This window comes from Triturus cristatus, chromosome 3_2, assembly GCF_964204655.1.
Source record: "Triturus cristatus chromosome 3_2, aTriCri1.1, whole genome shotgun sequence".
Classification (NCBI taxonomy): domain Eukaryota; kingdom Metazoa; phylum Chordata; class Amphibia; order Caudata; family Salamandridae; genus Triturus; species Triturus cristatus.
Genome location: NC_140584.1, coordinates 1,003,584,856 through 1,003,609,414, shown reverse-complemented (window position 1 = coordinate 1,003,609,414; position 24,559 = coordinate 1,003,584,856). Strand labels below are relative to the sequence as shown.

At 44.2% G+C, this 24,559-nt stretch overlaps 1 protein-coding gene across 2 annotated transcripts in view; it reads left to right on the top strand.

The window, feature by feature from the left end:
* The window catches only part of UNC45B (unc-45 myosin chaperone B), an 89,879-nt gene that overhangs the window by 29,674 nt on the left and 35,646 nt on the right, over nucleotides 1–24,559 (top strand). For both annotated transcript variants that reach the window (XM_085649639.1, XM_085649640.1), the window contains exons 3-9: nucleotides 6,184–6,220; nucleotides 6,775–6,950; nucleotides 9,150–9,239; nucleotides 9,460–9,627; nucleotides 11,064–11,229; nucleotides 13,386–13,556; nucleotides 23,466–23,637. In XM_085649639.1, the coding sequence (XP_085505765.1) occupies nucleotides 6,184–6,220; nucleotides 6,775–6,950; nucleotides 9,150–9,239; nucleotides 9,460–9,627; nucleotides 11,064–11,229; nucleotides 13,386–13,556; nucleotides 23,466–23,637 (980 nt within the window). The remainder of the gene's footprint in view (nucleotides 1–6,183; nucleotides 6,221–6,774; nucleotides 6,951–9,149; nucleotides 9,240–9,459; nucleotides 9,628–11,063; nucleotides 11,230–13,385; nucleotides 13,557–23,465; nucleotides 23,638–24,559) is intronic.

Below are 24,559 nucleotides of genomic sequence, written 5' to 3'. Positions count from 1 at the left end.
GATTTGAACCTGTGACCACGAACTAGATCAAACACAGATCCCTGGAGTGATCCACTAACAAGCCCACTAGGTCACTCGACCGACATTAAGATTTTAGAAATAGTCAATTTAGAACTATGCATTTGGAAAATAGTTTTAGTTTCGAGTCAGGCTACCCAATGGAGCACTGGTAACTGCTGTCCATTCCATGAACAGTACCGGGCACAATCTCAGTTGTCCACACTTCGGTCCTGGTTAACAGCCGCGGCTCCCTCTGCATCCCTAATTTGGGCAGTGAATGCCTGGGGTGTGAGGCCAAGACCTGTTTCAAGCCAGCCTTGGACTGCCCCTGTTGGACACCAGGCATTTCCCCGGAGGCTGGGAAGGTATGGGCTGGTTTCGCCGCTGAGGGCTGGGCCGACCATGTTTCGTGCTTGCGCTTCGGCTCTTTAAAAACAAAAAATGCTAAACAAATGGGGCCTTATTTATGAGGCCTTGCGACAGTTTTGCGCTTCCGTTGCATCAGTTTTTGTGACGCATCGGCAGAGTAAAACATGCCTCCTGTTGCGCCCTAAATACAAAGTGACGCATCTAAGCAGATGCGTCACTTTGTAAACCCCTGTGCTACATTATGCCTGCGTCAGGTATAATGCGGCAGATTTACAAGCCTCGTGCGCCGCCGTTGCGTCACTTTTGTGATGCAGCGGCGGCGCAAAGCTAGCGCCATGCTGCAACAGATTTACAACGTGACGCATCTAGGGAGATGCGTCACGTTGTAAAGCCCTGCGCCACATTAAACCTGCGTCAGGTTTAATGTATGCAGGGTGGGCGTTACGTCGGAAAAAGCCTCGGAAAAGTGACGCAGTGAAATCTACAAGATTTCACGCAGTCACTTTTCCGACGCTGGTGCGTCAAATCCTTACGCCTGCTTCAAGCAGGCGTAAGGCGTGACGCACCATGTTAGGGATAGGGCAGGTTGGAACAGTGCTGGAGTTGCGTCGCGCTTGCGACACAGCTTCAGCACTGCGCCAACCTTACGCCGGCAGATGCGTCACGCATCTGCATGTCCTTGCGCCACGATGCCCGCATTGTAAATGCGGCGCATCTGTGGTGGCGCAAGGGCAAACTTGCGTGATGCATCTTCCCTGGCGCATCCCTGCTGATTTGCAGGGATGCGCCAGGGAACATAAATCTGCCCCAATGTATGCAGGGTGGGCGTTCCCAAGTAAGTAAGCCTCGTAGAAGTGACGTAGTGAAATCGACGAGATTTCCCTGCGCCACTTCTAGGGTGCAAATGCGTCAATATCTTACGCCTGCCTCACAGCAGGCGTAAGACTGACGCAGGCCCTTTCACATGGGGCTAATCCCATGTAAAAGTACACATTGCTGGAGTTGCGTCACTTTTGTGACACACTCCAGCCATGCGTCACTTTTGCGCCTGCAGATACGTCAGAAATACTGAAGTATCTGTAACTCCTTGCGACAGGATGCGTCATACAGTAAATATGATGCATCCATCATGTCGCAAGGAGGGCGCACTGAGAAGTGACGCATCGCTGCTTTCACGCAGCGATGCGTCACTTCTCATAAATGAGGCCCCATGGTTTTAAAGCGCGCTCAGTCAGACAAAGCTCGCTTCAAAACCATTTGTTTTTGCATTTCTGGTCTCTACCCTCAGTGTGCTGGCCGGGCGGGGCGGGGGCGAGGGGAAGGCGGTTAAGAGGGGGTTAAGGGGCTGCTGCTGCTTTGCTCCAACACACGGTGTATGTATAAATATATATTATTTATGAATAATGCAGCGCATTCCACCTTGTTGATTACACTATTCCATCGCATTGCATGCCAATTATTAGACGCAATAGATTTTAAACATGAAAACATGAACTTGGACACTTTCAGGCGCCCACCTCCACTGCCCTGATGGCGATGGGGCTTGTGAACCAAGAGCGTTAGTTGTCTTATTCCCCTTATACATGGCCTAGGATGTTAAAATAATTATGGCATTTCACCCATTTACAAGAGACGTCTTTGTATAGCGCGCACCCTGAACTGATATTTTTATGGATGCTCTTGTGTGATGATGAAGGAAAACGACTTCATTTGACAAAAGTGATTGCCTAAGATCACACAATGTGTTCAAGTACAAGCCAGGATTGAAGCATGGTGTACTGGTTTCAGCTCAATGTTGTGTTTGATTCTTTGAGATACTAAATTAGTGTATTGTGTTGAATATATACTCAAATGACAGGTTAAATCCGGCTGACATGTGTAGCCTTGCTAAAAAACATACAAAGTGAAGGGAAGTTGGGTACACTGTTTTAATGTTCTCATCGGCTTCTCCCCTAGCTTAACAAAGAGACCAATTTAAATACAGGCTGAACCCCTCAGTGGCAGCAGTTACACCTGTTAGTAAAACGAGAGGTCTGGTGAAGCAGCGGAGATCCCAGCCTTAACATCCACACAAATCCGTGAGGAGCTCAGCGGCAGGCAGACTCCTGCTGAGCAAAGACCGTGCAGGCGGTTTGCATTTTGTCCGGTTCACAGACTCAAGACCTTCTATAGTGCTGTGAAAGGGCTGAGGGGATTGGAGGCGGTACACACAGGGAAAGGCGTGGTCCTGGTGTGTTGTTTGTTAGTGTGGGGACCAGTGTGTTCCTGTTTTCTGGATCCTAAGCTTGTAAAGCCTACCTTTAGGACATCTGGGGTGCAATGTGAATGCTTTGTTGAATATAAAGTGGAGTTCTGTCTCAGAGAGCTTTATATACCACCCAGGTCGTTTTTAGTGTGATTTGTTCTCTAACTGCTCAGTGACGGCGTGAGTGCTAGTTTTGCCATTTCTCATATTTTTAAACGGATGTATGACGTTACAACGCACACTTTTACAACGCATGCACTTACAACGCATTTTTTACAACGGATAATCCATTACAACGCACTACACTTACAACGCATGACACTACAACGCATTTTTAAAAACTACCATTACAACGCATACCATTACAACGCATAATATTTAATTGCATTTAAGGTAAGTATTAGATAGTATAGGGGTAAAAATTACTTTTCTAACTCCAGGGGGTGCAACAGTAGGGTAAGTGTTGGATAGTATAGGGGTAAAAATTGCTATTCTAACTCCAGGGGGTGCAACAGTAGGGTAAGTGTTGGATAGTATAGGGGTAAAAATTGCTATTCTAACTCCAGGGGGTGCAACAGTAGGGTAAGTGTTGGATAGTATAGGGGTAAAAATTGCTATTCTAACTCCAGGGGGTGCAACAGTAGGGTAAGTGTTGGATAGTATAGGGGTAAAAATTGCTATTCTAACTCCAGGGGGTGCAACAGTAGGGTAAGTGTTGGATAGTATAGGGGTAAAAATTACTATTCTAACTCCTGGGGGTGCAACAGTAGGGTAAGTGTTGGATAGTATAGGGGTAAAAATTACTATTCTAACTCCAGGGGGTGCAACAGTAGGGTAAGTGTTGGATAGTATAGGGGTAAAAATTACTATTCTAACTCCAGGGGGTGCAACAGTAGGGTAAGTGTTGGATAGTATAGGGGTAAAAATTACTATTCTAACTCCAGGGGGTGCAACAGTAGGGTAAGTGTTGGATAGTATAGGGGTAAAAATTACTATTCTAACTCCAGGGGGTGCAACAGTAGGGTAAGTGTTGGATAGTATAGGGGTAAAAATTGCTATTCTAACTCCAGGGGGTGCAACAGTAGGGTAAGTGTTGGATAGTATAGGGGTAAAAATTACTATTCTAACTCCAGGGGGTGCAACAGTAGGGTAAGTGTTGGATAGTATAGGGGTAAAAATTACTATTCTAACTCCAGGGGGTGCAACAGTAGGGTAAGTGTTGGATAGTGTAGTGTAATATTATGCGTTGTAATGGTAGGCGTTGTAATGGTATGCGTTGTAAAGGTATTTTTTAAAAATGCGTTGTAGTGTCATGCGTTGTAAGTGTAGTGCGTTGTAATGGATTATGCGTTGTAAAAAATGCGTTGTAAGTGTAGTGCGTTGTAACAGTTGCGTTGTAAAGGTTGTTCCCCTTTTAAACCCTACGATTAGTTTGACTCACATATCTTTGACCTTTCTGCAGTTATCTGTTCTGAATGTTGCAGTTATAAACCCCTGTCGCGCTCTAGGAGGCCCAGGATCACAGCACATGCTGGGTCTGGCTTTGGTCCTTTGAGAAGAAGGGTGTGGAAGCTGAAAATAGTCTTTCTGGGAGGCTGGACTGAGTTAGGGTTGGAGTTAGGTAGAAGCAAGGACCAGCCATAGGTAAAACACGTCACATGATGGGGTTAAGGTTGGTGACCATGGTGGATATCTAGGTTTTCCTTCTATCTAGGCTGTAGGGGTCTACACTAGTTCTTGTGCTTCTTTACATTTGTTTGTTAGATGGAGACACCACCATTCAATCCATTGTTTTACACACTATTCATAAACCATTTAAAAAGCCTAACTCACTCAGTGGTCCTGTTAGGTTCCAAAACACTCGACAGTTTTATTCATAGGGATTGGCACAAAGCGGAAAGTTGCCCCTTGATTGCCACACAGCGGAAAGTTGCCCTTGGAGTTTAAAAACTGTGATTGAAAACATGATCTGTTTAGAGCTGAGACTCGTCTTCCAGATCACCTGTCGGTCTGAATGTATAGATTTGGATCCCTCTTGGAAGTTCCACATTTATAGGCTGCACTTACAACACCTGCAAGCTTCCCATTCACAAATCGAACTCCTGCCCCTGGCGCAGGCCACCTGTCCATAGATTGAACTCCCACTTCCTGTTGAAGGTTTCCTTCCACAGGCTGAAAGACCACCTTATTGTTAAGCTTCCCATTCACAAGCTGCATTCCAAACTCTTCTGCATCTCCCTCATTCTCAGGCTCAACACCACACTGCAAGCTTCCCTTCGACAGGCTGCAGCACATTTCTGCAAACCTCAAATTAGCAGGCTGAAGCCCCACCTTCTGCTGCACTCACATCATTTCTCTGGCCTGCCCATCCTCACGCTAAACACCTGTCATTTCTAAAAACCTCCTATTCATTAGGTGTACTCCCGCCTCCCCAACTCCCTTCCATTCACAGGTGAGTACCACCCCCTGCGAATGTATGACATTACAACGCATACATTTACAACGTATACCTTTATAACGCAGTTTTTACATTGCAACATCCTTTACAACGCATACATTTACATCGCATGCCATTACAACAAATTTTTTAAAACTACATTTACAGCACATTCCATTACATCGCATTATACCTTTACAACACATACCATTACAATGCATACCATTACATTGCATTTAAGGTGAGTGTTGGATAGTGTAGGGGTAAAAAATTACTATTCTAACACCAGGGGGTACAACAGTAGGGTAAGTGTTGGATAGTGTAGGGGTACTATGCGTTGTAATGGTATGTGTTGTAATGACATGCGATGTAATGCCTGCGTTGTAGTGACATGTGTTGTAGTGTCATGCATTGTAGTGTCATGCGTTGTAGTGACATGCAATGTAATGGTTGCGTTGTAGTGACATGCGTTGTAAAGGATGTTGCGATGTAATGACTGCATTGTAAATGTAGTGCGATGTAATGCCTGCGTTGTAGTGACATGTGTTGTAGTGTCATGCATTGTAGTGTCATGCGTTGTAGTGACATGCAATGTAATGGTTGGGTTGTAGTGTCATGCGTTGTAAAGGATGTTGCGATGTAATGGCTGCATTGTACATGCAGGGCGATGTAATGACTGCGTTGTAAAGGTTGTTCTCCCCCCCCACCCCCCCCCCCCAGGGTCTCCATCACAAGGATGGGTGCTAAACGTTTCTGTAAGGTTTATGTTCACAGACTATAATAGATTCACCTCTCTGCAAGTGCTTGTTCAGAGACCGGACCCCCAGTCTCTCCCCTCCAGATTTTCCATAATATTATATTCCACATTCGATATGATGCTTTAAAATCATGATTTTAACATTTACTGCGTAGTTTAATATAAAGATTTTTAGCTAATTAAACATTAAAATGGATCAGCGAATCACTGTCTCAAGACTAGACTTTAGCGAAGGACAGTTCTTTCCAAGACCCTCAACTGTGTGTTTCTTGCTGGGATTCTGTTTGTGGTTGGTATTTTCCAAAGCCCCTGACTGGTTGAATTGACGTGTCCATCCCTGGTGGTGTTTAACCTCCCCTTTCTCTGATTTCACAGGAAAGCTATCTGCAAGCAGCAACAGATGCATCAAAAGGTAAGCGGCGAGGAGCTTTATGCTTGAGTTATTTAATGCGGCAAATAGTATTTTACCTATGATACAACTAGAGTGACCCCCAACCCTCAAAGGTATTATGGACACTGTTTCCAGTCCTAGACTTTTGCAGTGTCCTAGCCTGATGCATTATGGGTCTTCTAGTCTTGTCTCCCTTCCATTGATGTAATTAGACAGGCACACCTGAAATCAGTGATTTGTAAGTGAAGGGTCTGGACTGCCAACAGTGTTCGTAATGGCCAGGAATATTCAAAGGAAAGGTTCCAAAAACAGTATGAGTTCTAAAATAATGGCTACAAAGTGGCCCTGGGATAGAATGTTAGCACTGCAAAAACAAATACAATAATGAAGACGAAGAGGAATTTTAATGCACGATTCCTAATGTTTCATTGAAGGTTATGAAGCCAGTGGTAGACAAGATAAATGTGAGTTCTCACTTTGAGTGACCGCAGTTATGTTGAGCACAATGTGCTTTTATAATGTCTGAATGGGGGAAAAAGATAGCCATCACTAAAAATGAATGTCTCCTTTCCTAGCTCTTGACGCGGATCCCTCAGATGTCAAAGCCCTCTTCCGGCGCTGTCAGGCACTGGAAAAACTGGGGAAGCTCGACCAAGCCTTCAAAGATGTCCAGAGGTGTGCCACCATTGAGCCCAAAAACAAGACCTTTCAAGAGACTCTACGACGACTAGGCACGCACATCCAAGAACAGGTAGGCGCTATTTAAAGGGTCCCGCCGCCCGTGGTCCTTGTCATTGGAGGTTCTGGGAACTCATGGTTTTTCACTTCCAGACATGCCTCTGGAATTGAGCTGTTTTCATCAGTGCAGTGAGGTGACACACCTTCATGTCTACACAAAACCTTTATATCAACTTTTAAACCTTTACAATTACTTGCCATTGCGGGTAGAGGTAATGGCCGTGTTGAAGTAAATGTTGTATCGAGTGGTGAAGAAAATGTTAATTTGGTGAAAAGAATTTGATTTTATTTTAGGCTTGAGACAGGTTTGTGCCAGGTATATACAAGTGATAACTTGGGTAAGAAATCCCGGAATTCGATGTACTTGTATAGCAAAGTATGCTGCATTTATTTATGCCAAAGGTACAGATATCCAAAGTTGGATATCTGTACCTTTGGCATAAATAAATGCAGCATATTTTGATAAGAAAGTACATTGAATTCTGGGGTTTCTTACCCAATATATCACTATATGCATATACTGGGCACAAACCTGTCTCCAGCCTAAAATAATTGTCATTAACCCAGTGGCTCTTGGGTGTAACCACTTGACAAGTATGTGCCAAACAAAAAATGGGGTCCTGTCTTGAATGCGCGAGAACCCCAGCATATTCCACCCACCACCCGTGACAGTATTTGATTTTATACCCACTATTAACATCAGGCGCAGTTCCATTGCCAACAATTTAAGTCACGCTTACTAAAAAACAACTGCGAGGTGGCATATACTATGTTGGCATCTTAGGTGATAGCCATTAATGTCACTAGGAAATATAGTGTTTTTTTATGCTGGTATCGTAGTTTTAAATTATTAAGGCGAATACTCGGCGGTCCGTTTCCTGGCAGTCATATTAGGTCTTGCTGTACCATGTAAATCGGACTTAAAAATGGTATCAACTTCACGATATTGATTCTCTAACTCTCTGCGTTCAGTTCTGGACATGGATGTGACAGGAACATATCTAGATGCAGCAATAGTAGTCGTCATTGTTCTGGCGGAAAGACTGGCTGTTTTCAGCAGCTGAAGGATTTGTCCAGTTTTGAGTGTGCTGAGGAACAAAGTAAGTTAAAGGGAAGCATTGGTTAGGTTTAGCAGCGGTGCAAGCCCGTCTCCATTGAAGGAGAGGATGTCATGCTCGTATGTGGGGGCTTGGCTTTGAGGGAAGGAAGGAGGTCTGTGAGGTTCCAAGTTAGTGTAGGTTTAGAAGGAGGTGTATTTGTTGTGAGGAAGGATAGGGTTGTTCTTCTTTTGCTTGATGTTTTTGATGTTCTGACTGCCCGTGGTAATTGTTTTGAAGAAGGTCTGATGCAAGGCATTACAGTTTTCTGCCGAGTTGCGCATTGACGGGTTGGCTATTGGGTTGCCCCAGTGTTCAATAATTTTGATTGTGGCTTTACTTCTGCTTTGCATATCCAAGATCATGGCCTGAAAAATAGGTCACTTTGGCTGTAAGGATGAGTGAGATACTTGCAGGTGCATCAGTGTCAATTTGCCAGCTCATCTTCAAGTTGTTTTTGGGCCATTTCCTTTCTTGTTTGTTTGCTTGCTTGCTGTTGGTGAGGAGAGCGTTTGCTTTGATCAGGACAATTGTTGAGGGTCACAAGTGTTGACACTGATAAACCAGTTGGTGTTCAGCATGCTCAGTATGTAGTCAACGCGATGTGTTTAGTCTCCTGAATTTGCAAGGGTGCTGAGTTCTGTAAAGAGAGAAGCGAGGTTTGGTCAGTCTTGGCTGTCTGTAATGGGTGGCTGATGTGTGCTGGATGAGCTTAAGGATGCTGCATGGCTAAGCCGGGGCCTTGGCTACTGTTTTTCAGTGCTTTTCTTCATAGTGAAGACAAGGGTCTTGCATTTGGAATCGTGAGTTTGGTGGTGTTATGCTTGATTCTTATGGCAGTAGGAAAATGTAGAAATCCAGCAAGTAGTCATTGTACAGAACGTTAGTGTGTGTCATATTCCTTCCGGGCCAAATGTATAATTTCCAATTTTAACAGTTCCTTACCATCTGCAGCCTTCTTTTTGACATTGGTTTAGCATTGGTGTATCAATATCACCTGTCCGGGTGAAACAGACATATCTTTTCACTGTCTGTAACAATGAAAGCTTGTGTACATACTTCTTGGGTCCCATCATACTCACAAGTTACTCTGCGTCTTCTCTCCCTCAACACAGCTTCGGGTGCAGTTCTCCACTGACTCCAGGGTGCAGAGAATGTTTGACATCCTGCTGGATGAGAACAGCGAGAAAGATAAAAGAGAGAAGGTGAGTCCGAGGCGGGGCCAAGCAGCACCATTATGGTTCATACTGGGCATTGAAGGGAAATCAATGCACATGTCATCATTAATGCTACCCCTGACATCAGAGGACAAGGCCGTGGTGGCAGTGGTGCAGACACATGTGCTCTACAATGCATCATCTTTGGGAGCCTTCTCTGGTGCCCTCCATGTGCCTGTGTTAACTTGTTTTTTGTCCCTGTTCTCAGGCCGCCAATAACCTAATCGTGCTGGGCCGGGAAGATGCCGGAGCAGAGCGCATTTTCCAGAACAACGGTGTGAACCTTCTTATGCAGCTGGTGGACACTAAAGACCCAGAGCTCGTTATGGCTGCAGTGAGGACGTTGTCGGGAATGTGCACTGGCCACCAGGCGAGGGTAAGGATACTCCTCTGGTGCATCTATGGGGATGTTCAAGAGCCCTTGCTTAAATAGCAATCAGTTTCTTTAGCTCCCATTTGATAAGAGGGATTACAGTAGACAGGAAGAGGGCAGATGTGGAACCTATAGATAGAAAGGGAAATAATTAGGTGACTGGTAGCAGCAGACCAGTCAGTCTAACTTCAATGGAGGAATGTTCCTACTAAAAGTTGTTACTAAAACTTCATCTCAGGTTATCTTCTGCTGAGTTCAACTTTAGAATCATATATACATACTCACATAGGAATCACAATCATGAAATTCCCCTACTGGCTCTCACACGAATACTGAATATTGAGTAGTAGGGGCAAGATAACTATCCTCTCTATAATCCAAAAGGAATATTCACCCCTTTTTATGGCCTGGTTGGTGTGGCTTGCCACTGTCAACGACTAGAAGACATGAGGGGCATATAGTGGTTAGAAAGTGCAGGGCCTGTGAGCCTTCATTGAGCAATGACTCTCCCCCAGCCCTTGTGGAAATTACAGGATTAGTCTGAAAAGAAAGTCCTAAAACAGGATCATGTCTGTCCTGTCATATTTCGAAGCCATTGGCCAGTCCCAGTCATAGGGCTTGTGTCTTCATACTGTGACCCAGAATCTCTGTACATTGACATTGTCCGCTTCCTTCTCCTGGATTCCAAGGCACTGTATCACCAATGGACGCAGGGATATTCTGTCTTTGGGAGTAATAGTTGAACTATCCAGGGCACCTTCCCGGATGAGTTGTGTGCTATACAAATGCACATAACAAAACATAACATATCATAGCAGAGCAACATTTGCTACTGTCTCTGACTGACAACTCTTACTACACAAATGTTCGGCTAGCCTTGGTGGTCTGTCCCTTCCTGGGCATCCTTTTTCTTGGGTATTCCCTAAAAGGTTCAGAGCACTGGCCTCTCAAAGGTGCCTCCCTCTTTCAGATACATCTTCCAGTCTGACTTCTCCTTCAAGAACATTCAGATCCTGCCAGGCATCAGGCACAGACCTCCATCCTCCTAATGATTTACACATCTTCCCTGCACAGATGTCTAATTCTGTCCATGTAGCTCATCCATCTGCCCTCCTGTTGTTAGGAGAAACCCCCAGTTATCCCTTCGCCTCTAGGCGGTGTCAGTCCTGCAACCTCAGGGGTCCTGTGGGAGCACGCACAGAGTGCACCCATCCTCTCAATCGCAGCGTTTACTTCTGTGACCTAGTTACAGTGTACACTTGCCCTTCTCTGCAGAATGGATCCCCTTCACTTGCTAGGACTTCAGATAGGCTAAGCTAGTGCACACTGTTTTGGTAAAATCCTGGTGATTTTCTGATACGGGTGTCATTCCCCCTGCTTTCCCAGGAGTATTCCATAGACTGCTTGGTCCTCATATGCACATCTTGCTTCTTCGACAGGCGACTGCCATTCTGCACATGATTGGATTTGACAAAATCATACGGATCATGTCTGTGGACCACGAAGAGATTGCCTTGGCAACCTGCAGCCTGGTGCAGTCCATTGTTGATTCCCTGACCGGTGAGGAGAAGAGAGAACATGGGAAGGAGGAGGCTGTGGTCCTAGGTAAGTAATAGCCCCATCACCTGCTTCCTGCCTCTGTGCACCTTTCTGACCTGAGAATTTACACTTTTCGTATAGATGATGATTGCAGTAAAATCACATGTGATTTAAGATAATATACTCCTAAAACATTCTGCAGAAGAAGGTAAAAGGGGGAGGCGTGGACAGAGTCTTACATGTTGTGCCTTAACCTGTAGTAGTGTAATAAGTACTGCCCAGGCAACAGAGTTGGATAGTAGCAGAATCTCGTATACAACAGAGTCGAATCTTCTCAAGTCAAGTTTAACTAACCCAGTGTCTCAGATCACTTTAAGAAATCACGCCTAATATTCCCAGCTGAAGAGCTACCAAAATCCATTCTCTGCTCAAAAGGTAGACATAGCTCAGTGACAATGTCTGCTCTATTGACGTTTCTAGGCAATTTTCATCGCTTTTCGTGCCAGGCCAAAGCAACAGGTAAGTCTGTGTGCTGAACAGCCCTTGTTTTCACATCCAAAATTTTTACTGGGTATTCTGCGATCTACTGTCTCTTCATTTTATAAAGATATAGCAGCAAAACATAGGCACAAACTGTTCCTTGTCATACAGTTCTTTGGAGACCACAAACCAGCTGTGATTGCCTTCAAATTAAAGGGCCTGATTTGAGTTGGGTGGTAGTGGAAAATCCCCCAAATAAATTCTAGGGGAAATGCTAAAACTGGAGGAAAATACATTAACAGAATTTTCTGGACTATACCCTTCCTAAGGTGGAAGAAATTCCACTTGTGTGCTCTTCAGTTCTCTCTCTCCAGCCCACAAAACGCATCATCATGTGTTGTATCCAACATCTCTTGAATTCCATTGACTGCGGCTCAGGAAATACGCAGTTGCCACAGTGGGAGCGCAATGGATCCAATGCAACAATGCCCACAAGTGGACTAGAAGAATAAGAGAGTTGAAAAATCTGTATAAACAGTAAAAGAGGATATAAAAAAGAAGCAGACATGGACAGAAAGATAAAATGAAATGAGCAAAATTGGTGACAGCAGCTAGCCCTGGTCCACTCTTGGTTGTAATCAATGGCGTTAGCTCTGCCTGAAATTACCGTTTTTTCTAGGTTTTTGTTTGGGGAGTTTTATACAGGGCGGACTTGATGCAAAAGTATCAGGGTGCTTTACATGAGCACCAGCTGCGTTACACAAGGACACATTCATTTTTGTTAGGCAAGGGGAGATTAAGTGATTTGCCCAGAATCACAGGATGTTGAATGTCATTGCCGAGGCTCGAACCCGGTTCCCCTGATTTGAGGTCGACCGCCCTAGCCGTTAGACCACATCCTCTCCCGTTCTGTGGAAGCTACGCCAACAGAGTCACATTCAACCAGCAATGTTTTCCTGCTGTCTCAGCGAATGGCCTCAGCTGTATTCCTGGCTCTTGTAATAGTCCCAAACTGATCTTTTCAATTTGAAGGTAAATAAACTTTATTTGACGTTCTCGCACAGTACTTGTTAGTCAGAGATACCAATGATATTCAAAAAAGAGAGATAGCTCACAAATACCTTCAAATTACCACTGCAGCCATCTTGTGAGTTAGGAGGCCATGTTCAGTACAGATGTGTTAGGAGGCAGAGGAATGTGGTTGCAAAGGTCACACCACACTGCTGGATGTGTACCGCCAGCGAAAACACGCAGACGTGTATATCTCAGTGGTGCTGTTGCTTGCCTCACATCCATAAAGGCCATGCGTGTGATTTGCACCCACATTGCCAAATATAGGAGCAGATCTGTAATCCATATAAAAAAGGGGAAGATGGGTAAGGATGGGTGGAGAGCCATTTTGCACAGGTGACAGAGCACCAGCTATTGGTTCTCTCGAGAACCTACCAACCACTAAAAATGGTCAGTAATGTAGAGCTGATACGTTTCAGCGCAACCTGCTTTCAAGAGAACATAATAAACTATTTATTATACGGGTACATTAGGTTAGAGTCATTAGAATGCAGGTTTGGGATACCCACAAACATTAAAGCTTCTCAAGTGAGAGTTGAAGAAAAAATATAAGTTGATTTAGGCTGTATTGCGAGGGTTTAGAAGTGCCGGTTGGGGATAGATGCTCTATTCCTTTTAGCTACAGGTGCACTCCCACTAACCCAGCTCTCTCCTTTGTTCAACGTCTGCAGACACCAAGAAGGATCTGCGGATGATTACTGTGGCCCTGTTGGACATGCTGGGGAGCAAACAAGTTTCTGGACATGGACGTGACCAGGCACTCAACCTACTCAACAAAAACATCCCCCGTAAGGATCTCCGCAACCCTGACCACTCCAGAACCCTTTTCGTCATTGACCATGGTACGTAAGTGGGACACATTGCCATTGATTCAGCTGTGTACAAAGCTTCATGGATGCTCTGAAAATGTCAAAATTGTACGAGTCAGACGTTTTTGTAAAGTTTAATATGTATCAAACAGCTCGAAAAAGTAGACCAATATGCATGTGACTGTGCCCTGGTGCTGATTCTCGATGAGCTTGTATTGCTTTCGGGGGTATTTTCTTATTGAATAGAAATACATTTCCATCAACATCTTTGCTGTTTCCCGTTCTTTTCTCCATTCTTGACTCCTTTGTAGCTAATGGTATAGAGCCAGAATAACTTAATCAGAGTATTGTCTGGCAGAAATATCATTTCTTAAATGTCATTTACAATAATATTGCAACATTAGAGTTATTAATAGGAAATATACACAAAACTGTACCATCTTTTCGAGGGATATCTAGGACCCTATATGACATACAACCTAGCTAATGGATTACGTGATGGCTTATACATAACGCTCCCTGTTTTCCGTTTTTTTTTTTTTTTTTTTAAACTTAAGGCATTTTATTTATAAAAACAGTATAATCTACTTCGTATTCTTCCAGAAATACATGCTGCATAATAAGGGCAAAATGAATGCTACTTGCTAAAGCATATGGCAAGGGTCACTGGATTAAAGATACTTCTTCTGAAACATATGTTGGCAGGTGTGTACAGAAATAACAATTCGAAACATTTATTATCATCTCATACCCATTAAGCAGATTTGCATCAGAATTTTCCCTAAAGTTTCCATCAAATCTATTTTGAAAGTCTCATCTACATACTACTTCGGGAGGCAGCAGGATCGTAATTTCTGGCACATATCTGCTGGGAGGGGGAGCTGAGGCGACAACTGACCCCTAAAAAATGCCAGGATCTATATTACAGGGTGCATCATGTTATCCGCAATACGGCCAGCATTGAAACCGCCACTAAAATCGGTACCTATTGATATCTGAACACCCCCGCCTACATAGAGGCAATCCTGCGCGTAGTGTCGAATGTTGGCGGCAATGTTGCTCCCCTGGAACCCTGCTGCACAGCCTGTGGGAATACCCTAGACTGGCTCCATTTTGGGAAGAGATCTTAAGAGACATTGATACACATTTTAACACCCAAATACCCTGATTTCCGGCATACACCATTCTGGGGCTGCCCAATGCACTTACATATCCACGTAAATCCCACAGGGGTAAATAATTAACATAGCACTGGGGGCCGCATACCATGTAATTCTAGCACATTGGGAAACGGAGAGGCTGCCAACCCGCCTATAATGGCTCCACCGCATATGGCATGTGCTTGGGATGGAGAAACTTATGCTGACATTAACCATGCAGGTGGACTCTTTTCGCGATCTGTGGCAACCGTACATAATGCTTTTTTCTCAAGAGTTTGTGGAGCTGACATGTCCTGATATTTGAGACTGCCACATTTGACGGACCAGGGGCCTGCACCAAACGCAAAACCCACTCCCAAGTAATATATTATTCTCCAACCGACTTCATCTATCTTGTTTTTGACTTTGATGTGAGCACCTGGGGGGATGACTGGGGGAGGGGTAGGTTCATGCTGGGACAGGTAATATGTTGTGTTTCTTTGTAATTTGGCATATTATCACCAGCGCTAAAATAGCTTTCGGCTTAGCTATGGTAAGCTTCTGTCTTTTTGCCAACAATAAAAATAAATTTGAACCAGAAAATGTAATCTACTATCTCCAATATTGTTTTTATGTTGTGTATTATTTATATGGATTAAAGCATGCCCAGCAAGGAAGTATAAGCTCACAAAAATTCCAATTATTACTATTAAAATAAAAATGCTAAAAACTATTTTTAGAGCGAAGCAAAATCTTTTGTTGCATGAAGCCATCCTTTATCTATAAAAACAGACTCTTAAAAAAAAATCTCAATCTCAAAAACAAGGTACAAAATTAATAAATTCTCTAAAATTTTTAGAATTGATATGATGCAGGCATTTTTACAAAACTATTTCTTTAAACAATGAATGCAGGCAAATCTTATGGGCATTAGTAAAATAGTTCTTCAGAACCCTGTTTTCCGTTTTTAACTGATTTTTACAGATAAATACAGACAGAAAACCATTTATTTTCCTGTCTGTATTTATTTTTAAATGTGGATAAAAGCGGAAATTGGGTTGCTTTTGAGTGATTCTGAATGCTGTCACTCATGACTGCCAGGCCAAAAGCTGTAGGAATTGACAGGCAAGGGTATAACAAAAATAAAGGAATTTTAATAAAGAGCCTTAAACAGCAGTAGAATTGCACAACCATGATACTAAAATGTGCATGTTTTCTTATAAGTGCATATTTTATCATCTGAGTGTGTATATATATCATTGAAAGCTGTCAGGCGTTCAGGCACAAGTGTACATTAATTAACCTGTTAAATAAATGCAGAAATATACACATTTCAGCTTCATTTTTTCACAAAACCTGAAATAAATATGGATTAAAAACAGGTAAATTGAGCAAAAAATAAATCTGGATAAATACAGACGGAAATGACAAAAATATAAATACCTTAAAACCGGGAGCCCTACTTATACATCATAATTTCATCGGCTATCGGGAAGTTTAATCACTAAGAATACCATATGACTCCATGTCACCCACCCGCCATCTTTAAAGCCCTGGGCTTCATTCAGCAGACTCATGCATTGTAGAAGTTATAGTCTCCATCTACACTTACTTTAACCAAACTGTTAGAAAACAAGTCTTTGTAAATAGTAGTGCAGGGCTGCCAGCATGGTGCTTCACTTGAAATGCCCTCTAACAGACCCAAGTGCTAACATTTTCAATTTGTCAAAATAATATTTGCATGTTTTTGGGTTTGCTAGTTTGTCAGCTTGGTAGGCCCGAATACATTAATTTCTTAAAGAACTATACATACTTGCTTGTTACCTGAAACAAACATTGCCAATATACCTGTTAACTGACATCACACCTTTAAGGACCTGCCCTTTATCAGACATGTTTTAAGTTTTAGAGATCATTTAACAATGATAGAGCCAGAGCTAATTGGAATTTGGTTGAATAACATTATCACAGTCTCATCCACTGATGTCTCTTTCTTCTTCTGCCTCTGCCCACAAAGTCTCCTCTTAAGGGCTGCTTACCAGTCTTACGTACCTGACTACCGCTGTTTTCAGTGTTACTGTTAGATAGTTTCAGTTCTTATTACAAACGTTTAGTACTTTCTTAAAGGTAAAATATAGAACTTTATGGGATAACACCCTTGGGCAGAGGTGGCTCTAGAATGCTTTGTGGTGAGGTGCATACTGGAGCATTTGTGAGTTTTTGTCAGGAACTATTGCAGACACTTTGCAAGCCTTTAAAGAAGCTTTTGTAAAGCATACTGCAGTTGATAGGACCCTTGCTGGACTCTAAGTCATGTCACAGGACTCTTTAGAATAGCCCTTGACTCTCGCTGAGACCCATGGAGCACAAGAAGAAAAGCAGATACTATGGAAACATTGTGGCTATGAAGGCTGCTGACTACTAGTAGGTTTGTGGAAGAGCCCAACTAGAATTACAGAAAGAAATCAAAAAATCTAAATCGGTATTGTACTGACAAGATAGCTTAAGGAGATAAAAACATTGTCAAACTGATCAAACTTCATAAACGTTCACTGGACTGTGTAGTCTGTGATCAAATGTGCTCCATCCTGGGTATCACCAACACATTGCCTGATTGTGCCAGTTCCAACTAAGGTGTCTGGTTTCAGCTGAACATCAGAGGACAAGATTTGACCCTAGTTGCTGCAGAGTTTGACAAATAAAGGTACAGCGGTAAATTGCGTCTTAGTATTGTAAAATGTAATTGCACTCAGTTTATTAAACCCAGAAGGATGAAGGGCTGAGTTGTATGTGCTAGGATTCACTGCACTTCGTGTGGGAAACAACCTTTACCACTACTCCTTAACAACAAGGGGCCTGAACCCCGATCCCTCAACAACGATCCAGTCTAAACCACGAATGCATTTACAACTATCTAGTCTAAACAACGACCTGTCTAAACAACGACCTGCTTGAAGAGATTAGTTGTTTCTTTTGTTATAGTAAGTTAAGTCTGTCTGATTTGTTTTTTTCATAGAGTGTAAAATTTTGTAAAAATAATTACAATTTTAGTGGGTTAGACTAAGTAGTGATTAAGGAGTCACTGTTTAGACTGTAGTTGGTCAAGTGGTAGTTGTTCCATCATACAGCCCTTCATGTCTCTCTCCCTCTCCCCCCCTCTCTCTCTCCCTCCCTTTTACTCCCTGTGTCTCTCTCTGATGTGGACACACACAAGTACACACAAACACAAGCACGCACGCACAGACATACACGCACAGTTGGTCAATATATTCTCACAGTATGCAAAGCATTACTACCATGCTGCAGGGACTGCCATTGTGCTATAAGTAGGCACTATTCTGCCATGGGTGTGCACAGTCTGTCAAGAATGGCCACTACTCTGTCAGAACCAGCCTTTTGCCAGAGATATGCCCCATAGATGTCCACAACATGCCAGGGATTACCACTGCGATGCAGAGGGCAGCACTATGCCCAAGACTGACATCATCACCACCAGGATGCCAACAATATGCTAAGAATTACCACAGTTCTATCAGAAACAACATGGATGCACACACATAGTTCCAAAAAATATCACCATTATAGGATGGATAATATTTTACATAGGGTTGGCGTCATACCACGGGTGTCTTCAAATTGCCAAAAATTACCACCATTGTTCGAGGATCTATCATTTTACCTTGGGCACATCATGTTACGATGCCCACATGTTGTTAAGAAATAGCATCACCATGCACAAGCCTACATTCTGTTATGGTTGGACAATGAGCATCATTCCCAAAAGCTTCTGCAGGCATCAGCATTTAGGAGGCTGGGCATCATGCGACCGATGCACATAAATTGTCAAGAATTACCAGCATTATGCAAGAGCCAGTATTTTACCAGGAGTGGAAATGAGTATCCTGCCATGGATTACCACATTCCCTCACTAGCCCCAAAACAGAGATCTGTGAGCAAGCTCATACTGAAAGGCGTGCACACGTGCGCACCCACAGGCACAGATTGTTTAGGTCTTGCCTTTGATTGTTTGTGTCCAAACTAATAATACATAATATACATCCATTGAGGGGATGTTGGTCAGCAGGTTCCCTCCTTTGGTCTCATTCACAGTTCACCTTGGCGCAGTGGGTCAGCCCACTTTATCCATCCGTCCTTTCACTTTGATTGGCGGTTTAGAGCTTGTGTGGTGTTTTATTTCTCGTCTTCTTTTTCAAGCTGCTGTTATAAAATGTCTGCAGTTTGAGTGCGTGGTTGGATGATGATGTCTTCTTGTCTCCTGCACAAATAACAACTGAAATGAAAACATTTCTGTTGCAAGCATATTTTGGAGCCACATTTAATTGACGGCATGTTTTCCTTTTTGTGTTTATGGTACATGCTTCCGATAAAAAAATGCTAAAAGAAGTAATAACTTTTTCAGGAGCATACCAAAGGCAGACCTAGTGACTTTACCAATACCTGTTTATAATTATATTTAATGCCCTCCGAGGCCCGCCCTGCCTCTCCTCCCCCACTCAGGGCTGTTCTGCTGCGCATGCGTGCAAGGTTCCTGACCACAACCTGGAAGTGGTGCAGTTGGGAATGTCTGAGGGTGGCCTAAGAGAGGGCACCTCGGAGTGCCTGGGACAGAGAGGGTGTTCGGTTCGATTGAGTTGCAACGGTTTGCTTGGAGGAGTGGGCACAAGGTGTCCCTCATTGGGAGGGGAGCACAACATTGCCAAGGGGCCCTTGGTCAGGAAGCAGAAAGAAGTGCCCCGAGAGCCGAGGCCGGGGAGCACATGGGGGTGATGGGATATGAAAGGCCAGGTGCAGCGAAATCTAATCTGGATGGAACAGGGCCACACCTGTAGCGCGTTGCCCTGCCACAGCCAGCTAGAATGCTCTCTCCCATGCTGCGATGAAGTGGGTACGCAATCGGTTCAACTTAGGTAGTGCATTGTCCAGCAGAACACAGTCGGATTCAGTCTGGTGAAGAAGGGGTGAGGAGCTGCATCGGGCTCCCTCAAGAGTCATGGAGGATGTAGCACAAGGGAGTAGCCAGAAAATTAAAATGCTCCCCTCTTTGAACTAAACCTCTGATGGCACCAAGCAAAGCGAAGCAAGTGAGCCTAACGCTCCCTAGAAAGAGTTCCCTTCTCTCTTCCATCAAGGCATCTATCCATTCATCCTTTCACCACTCCATCCACTTGCTGATATCTATTATTTCAACGTTACATTCTTACATCCATTAACCCCTTCCACGCAGGGGTAATTCCCCCGCGGTGCGGGGGTGGGGCGGCGGCGGCGGCAGTGGCGCTGTGCTCGTGACGAGCCCAGCTCGTCATGAGGCACAGTGGAGCTGTGCTCATGACGAGCTGAGCTCGTCACGACCCCGCCCACTGGTTGATTCTACCGCACAGGCGGGGAATCAATCGCGCGTGGGCGGGCCGTGACGGTTATGACGAGTCCAGCTTGTCATGAGCACAGCTCCACTGTGCCTCATGACGAGCTGGGCTCGTCATGAGCACCGAAGCGGTTAATTCTTTCATCCATCATTCAATCTTTCCCTATATAATCCATCCAGCCTTCCATCCATCCTCGATCCATTGGTCTGTCCATCCACCCACCCTGCCATGCATCCTTCCATTTATCCACCCTGCCGTTCATTCATTCATGATTCCCTCATCCAACCATCCCCTCTGTCATCCATCCATTCACGTTGCCATTCATCTATCTCCTCTGTCATCCATCCGTCCACGTTACCATCCATCCATCCACTCTGCCATCCACCCATCCATCTACCTTGCCTTCCATCCATCCACCCACTCTGTCATCCATCAACTCTGTCAACCATCCATCCACTTTGATTTCCTCTCTGGCGTCCATCCATCCACTCATTCACCCATGTATTCATTCATCAATCCACTCTGCCACCCATCCACCCATTCTACTATCCACCCATCATACATTCATTCACTCTTCCATTCACCCACTCAACCATCCACTCTGCCATCCATTCATTCATCTTTTTACCCATTTTTATACCCACTCAGCCACCCCTTTACTCTGCCATCCTTTCACCTGTCCATCCATCACTTTACTCTGCCAACCTTTCACCTGTCAATCCATCTATCCATTCACCCATTCGTCTATCCATTCCTTTACTCTGCCATCCTTTCATCTGTCCTTCCACCTATCCAATCACTCACCCTTTCACCCATTCATTCACCTATCCATTTATTTATCCACCCACTCATCCGTACATCCTTTCAACTTTCCTTCCACTCAATATTCCTTCCATCTTTCCCTCTTCTATTTAGCCATCTTTCGTTCTTCCTTGAAACTGCATTGCTTTATCGCCGTAATTCTCAGTTTTAGACTGCTGCGACAGAAGAGGCCCATAAAGAACCCCACCCCCGCTGATATGGCTGAAGTGGGTTGGGGGGGGAGGGTGCAGTGGGCCAGTGCTTAATTTGGAAAAGAAAGAGTGCCAGCACCCCGAAGCTCTGCTCAGAAGCCAAGGGTGTGTATGCTAATATCCAACTCATGCCTGTTTCATCCACTACCAGGGACTGCCTGCCCCTTTATCTCACTCTTGCACATTTGATCGAAAGTCAGGACATGTCGGTGACATCTACACAACCTTCCTCCATTGCAGTTCTCAATAGTACGACAGGGCAGATGGAAGTCACCTGCTCCCCCCACTTTGAAGGGATGGCGAAGTGGAGTGTATTGGTGCGCACAACAAGAGCTTTTGGTCTATGAAGCAAGGGGGGCTCTCAAAAACATGGGAGAGTATGGGGAAAATGGCTATATCAATCTTTTTAGTTCCAAGGGCATGAGGTATTCTACCATGAAATTATCATTGAACATGTTGCATGACTTGAGAACCGCTGACATGTATAATTGTCAATTCATCTCCTACGCCGTAATGATGTGTGCCAGCTTACATTATCATTGTCATTTTGATGGTGTAAAAAAAAAAAATTTCAATAAAAGAAATTGGACAACAAGACTTCAATATCTGCAACCCTTCAAAAAGGAAGTTCCAGTAAACAGCCGAGCTTGTCATACTGCCTCTGTTTAATTGGTCAAAAGATCCATTCCATTATTTTTCAAGGCAGATCTCAGGCCCATCTCGAGCATATCAGTCTAATGCATCTATCTCAGGCTCTGCAATGAAGTCTGTAATCCTGAAATTGGGATAAGACACAGCCCTTCACACAGTGGCCACCGGCACCCGATCGGAGGTGGAGGGGCGGGAGCAGGGGCGTGGGGATGGGGTGTAAAAAAAATAAAATAACAGGTTACCTTATCTGCACCACGTCTCTCGTCTGCGTCAGGACTCCGCTGCCGCCGAACACAAATCAGGAAGCACCCAGGCTCCCCTGACCAATCACAGTGCTGCAATGCAGTGTTTTGATTGGTCTGAGCGCTGTGGTTTTGCACCCAGACGGGAACTGGGGGCCTGGTCATGTTCTCCACACAAGCTGTAAGGCAGCTTATATGCAGAACATCCAAATTGTGCTTAACTGTTTTGAACGGCCCCAAAGGGACGGTCATACAGTCATTGCCCACTTGGAGTGGGCAAACCACTCCTCCCTTGCCCCAGAGCAGCCCGCCTGCAAAGCAGAACAGAAACATAAAATGATAACTTTGTTATTATCATTTTGTGTTTCCTTTATTGACACTGCTTAAAAGCAATGGGGCGACGCTCCTCCGCCTTAGTGGAGGAGCCGCCTCTTCTTTCACAGCTTAAGTACAAGATGCACGACAACAGAAAATTCTGCATGCTGGCATATGCTCGTCTACCTCCACAAAGCTTTTGTCCTTGGAATTTAATTAGAAATAAATGAACTAGGATCAGGACAGCTTCCCAACCAATACATGACAATGGTCTTGTTACTAATAGTACCAAGACCACTGTCACACCTTATTGAGCCAGCTTTCTTCTAATTAAATTCTATTTTATTGGCGCCAACAATCCTTAAGTAGACACTTGTGATTGTCTCGCTCTCGCTGTTGGTATATGTTAGAGACCCTAAGGCTCGGTTTCTACTAAATCACTTTTGAAGCGCATGGACACAGCCACATGGCCAGCAGCTCTGTAAAAACTGCTAATCCATTTTGTTTTGTTCTAGATTGTTGTACTGTTTTCTTTCTGTTCCACCCTCTCTTCTATCTTTCTCTAGTCTCTTCCCTCACCTCTTTAACACCTTTACTCTTTTCTCACCTCGACTCTTCTTCTTTCCCAATTCTTTCTCCCTTACTCACTCACTCTGTTCTCTATTCAACTTCACACACACTCATTACTTTACCTCCCTACTGATTCCTTCTACATTCTTTTCCCCCTAACGTATTGCCTGTCTCTCTATCTTTTTTCTTTCTCTGTTGTCTTTCTTAACAGCTTATTTCCAGAGTGTCTTCTAGTGATTTACTTTGTCATGTACCTTTCTGTTGCACTGATTGTGTTCTGTGGTCCTACATGTCTCTGTACATTGATTTTAGAGTACTTTGACACAATAAACTCCTCTCTATCCTGTATCTCTTTCTTTCACCTGGTTCTAGCCTTCATAACTTTGGTTTATTCGCTATTTGTTCCTCGCCTTCACATGGCCCATTTTGTTCTCTCTGTTGAGTCTCAATCTGACTCTTTCAAGTCCCTTCCCTATGATTGTTGCTGTTGCCTAGCTGAGCGTTTCTCACTTGTGTTGCTTCTGTCTCATTTCCTTTGCCCTCTTCACTGCCCCTGTTTTCCTCCTATGTTCTCCCCATTGGACTTCCCTGTTCTCATCCTACATTTTCCCCTATGTCCCCCATGTAGGACTGAGGAAAATCCTGAAAGTCCTGGGTCAGATCCCAGAGTTGCCCACATGCCTCCCCCTGACTGAAAATACTCGGATGATAGCCTCCATCCTCATGAACAAGCTCTACGACGACCTGCGGTGTGACCCGGAGAGAGAGAACTACAGGAAGATCTGTGAGGAATACATCACGTAAGTCATGAAGAGTGATCTCAGCACGGGGCTGAACCGGCCATCGCGGACACTGGAGGAAACCCAAGAAGGCCGAAAGACACTGGGGCACAGATTTACTAACACTATAGCCTGCGTTTGCGCCCCAAACTGACACTATTGCCGTGCAAAGTGTTGGGGTAGGATTTACTTGAGTGTTGGGCTGGGATTTACTACCACCTACAAACCTGGATTTGCGCCTAAATATATCCCTAAATTAATCCAAAATCCCACTATGTGCTACTTTGCACCACTTTGCAAAAAAGAGGGCCTTTCATGAGTGGTACATGGGCATTTCCATGAAGCCTCCCGTGAGTTTTGTCACATATCCCTATCTATTAACATTCGTAGGCAGGGATTTGTGCCACAACCTTATAACTCCTTTTGGCGCGTGTAACTAGAAGAAATGTTTTAATGTCTCCTTATTTGTCCAAATTTGCATTTGTGCTTCATTGTAGGGCACCCATATGAAGTGAGAAAAGTGATAAAAGATAGTTTTTGTACTGGAAGGGCCCCCTTCCAATACACACCTATGCTTTAGAGAACACTCCCACCACTGCATTACGGCACAAGGGTGTGTGCATCGGTGCATGGCAGGCAAAAGTGCACCAGCACTGAAAGAGAAAGCAAAAAATGCACATCTTAGTAGTTATGGCCATTTCTCCTCTCTCCCTTACGTGCAAGGCAGAGCAGCAGCATTGTTTGCTGCCCTCCCTTCCATCAAATATTAGCAAATCTGGACCTCAGTGGCCTACGTGGCTGGATGGGCAACAGGACCCTATACAGCCTTGAAAACAGCCCTGAGAGAATGTTTTTTGTGGGGGCATATATGATGTTCTGCACCGGAGAAACAATGCTCTCTAGTACTCTGCGAAGTCCTGCATTATCGGATTATTTCATGTAT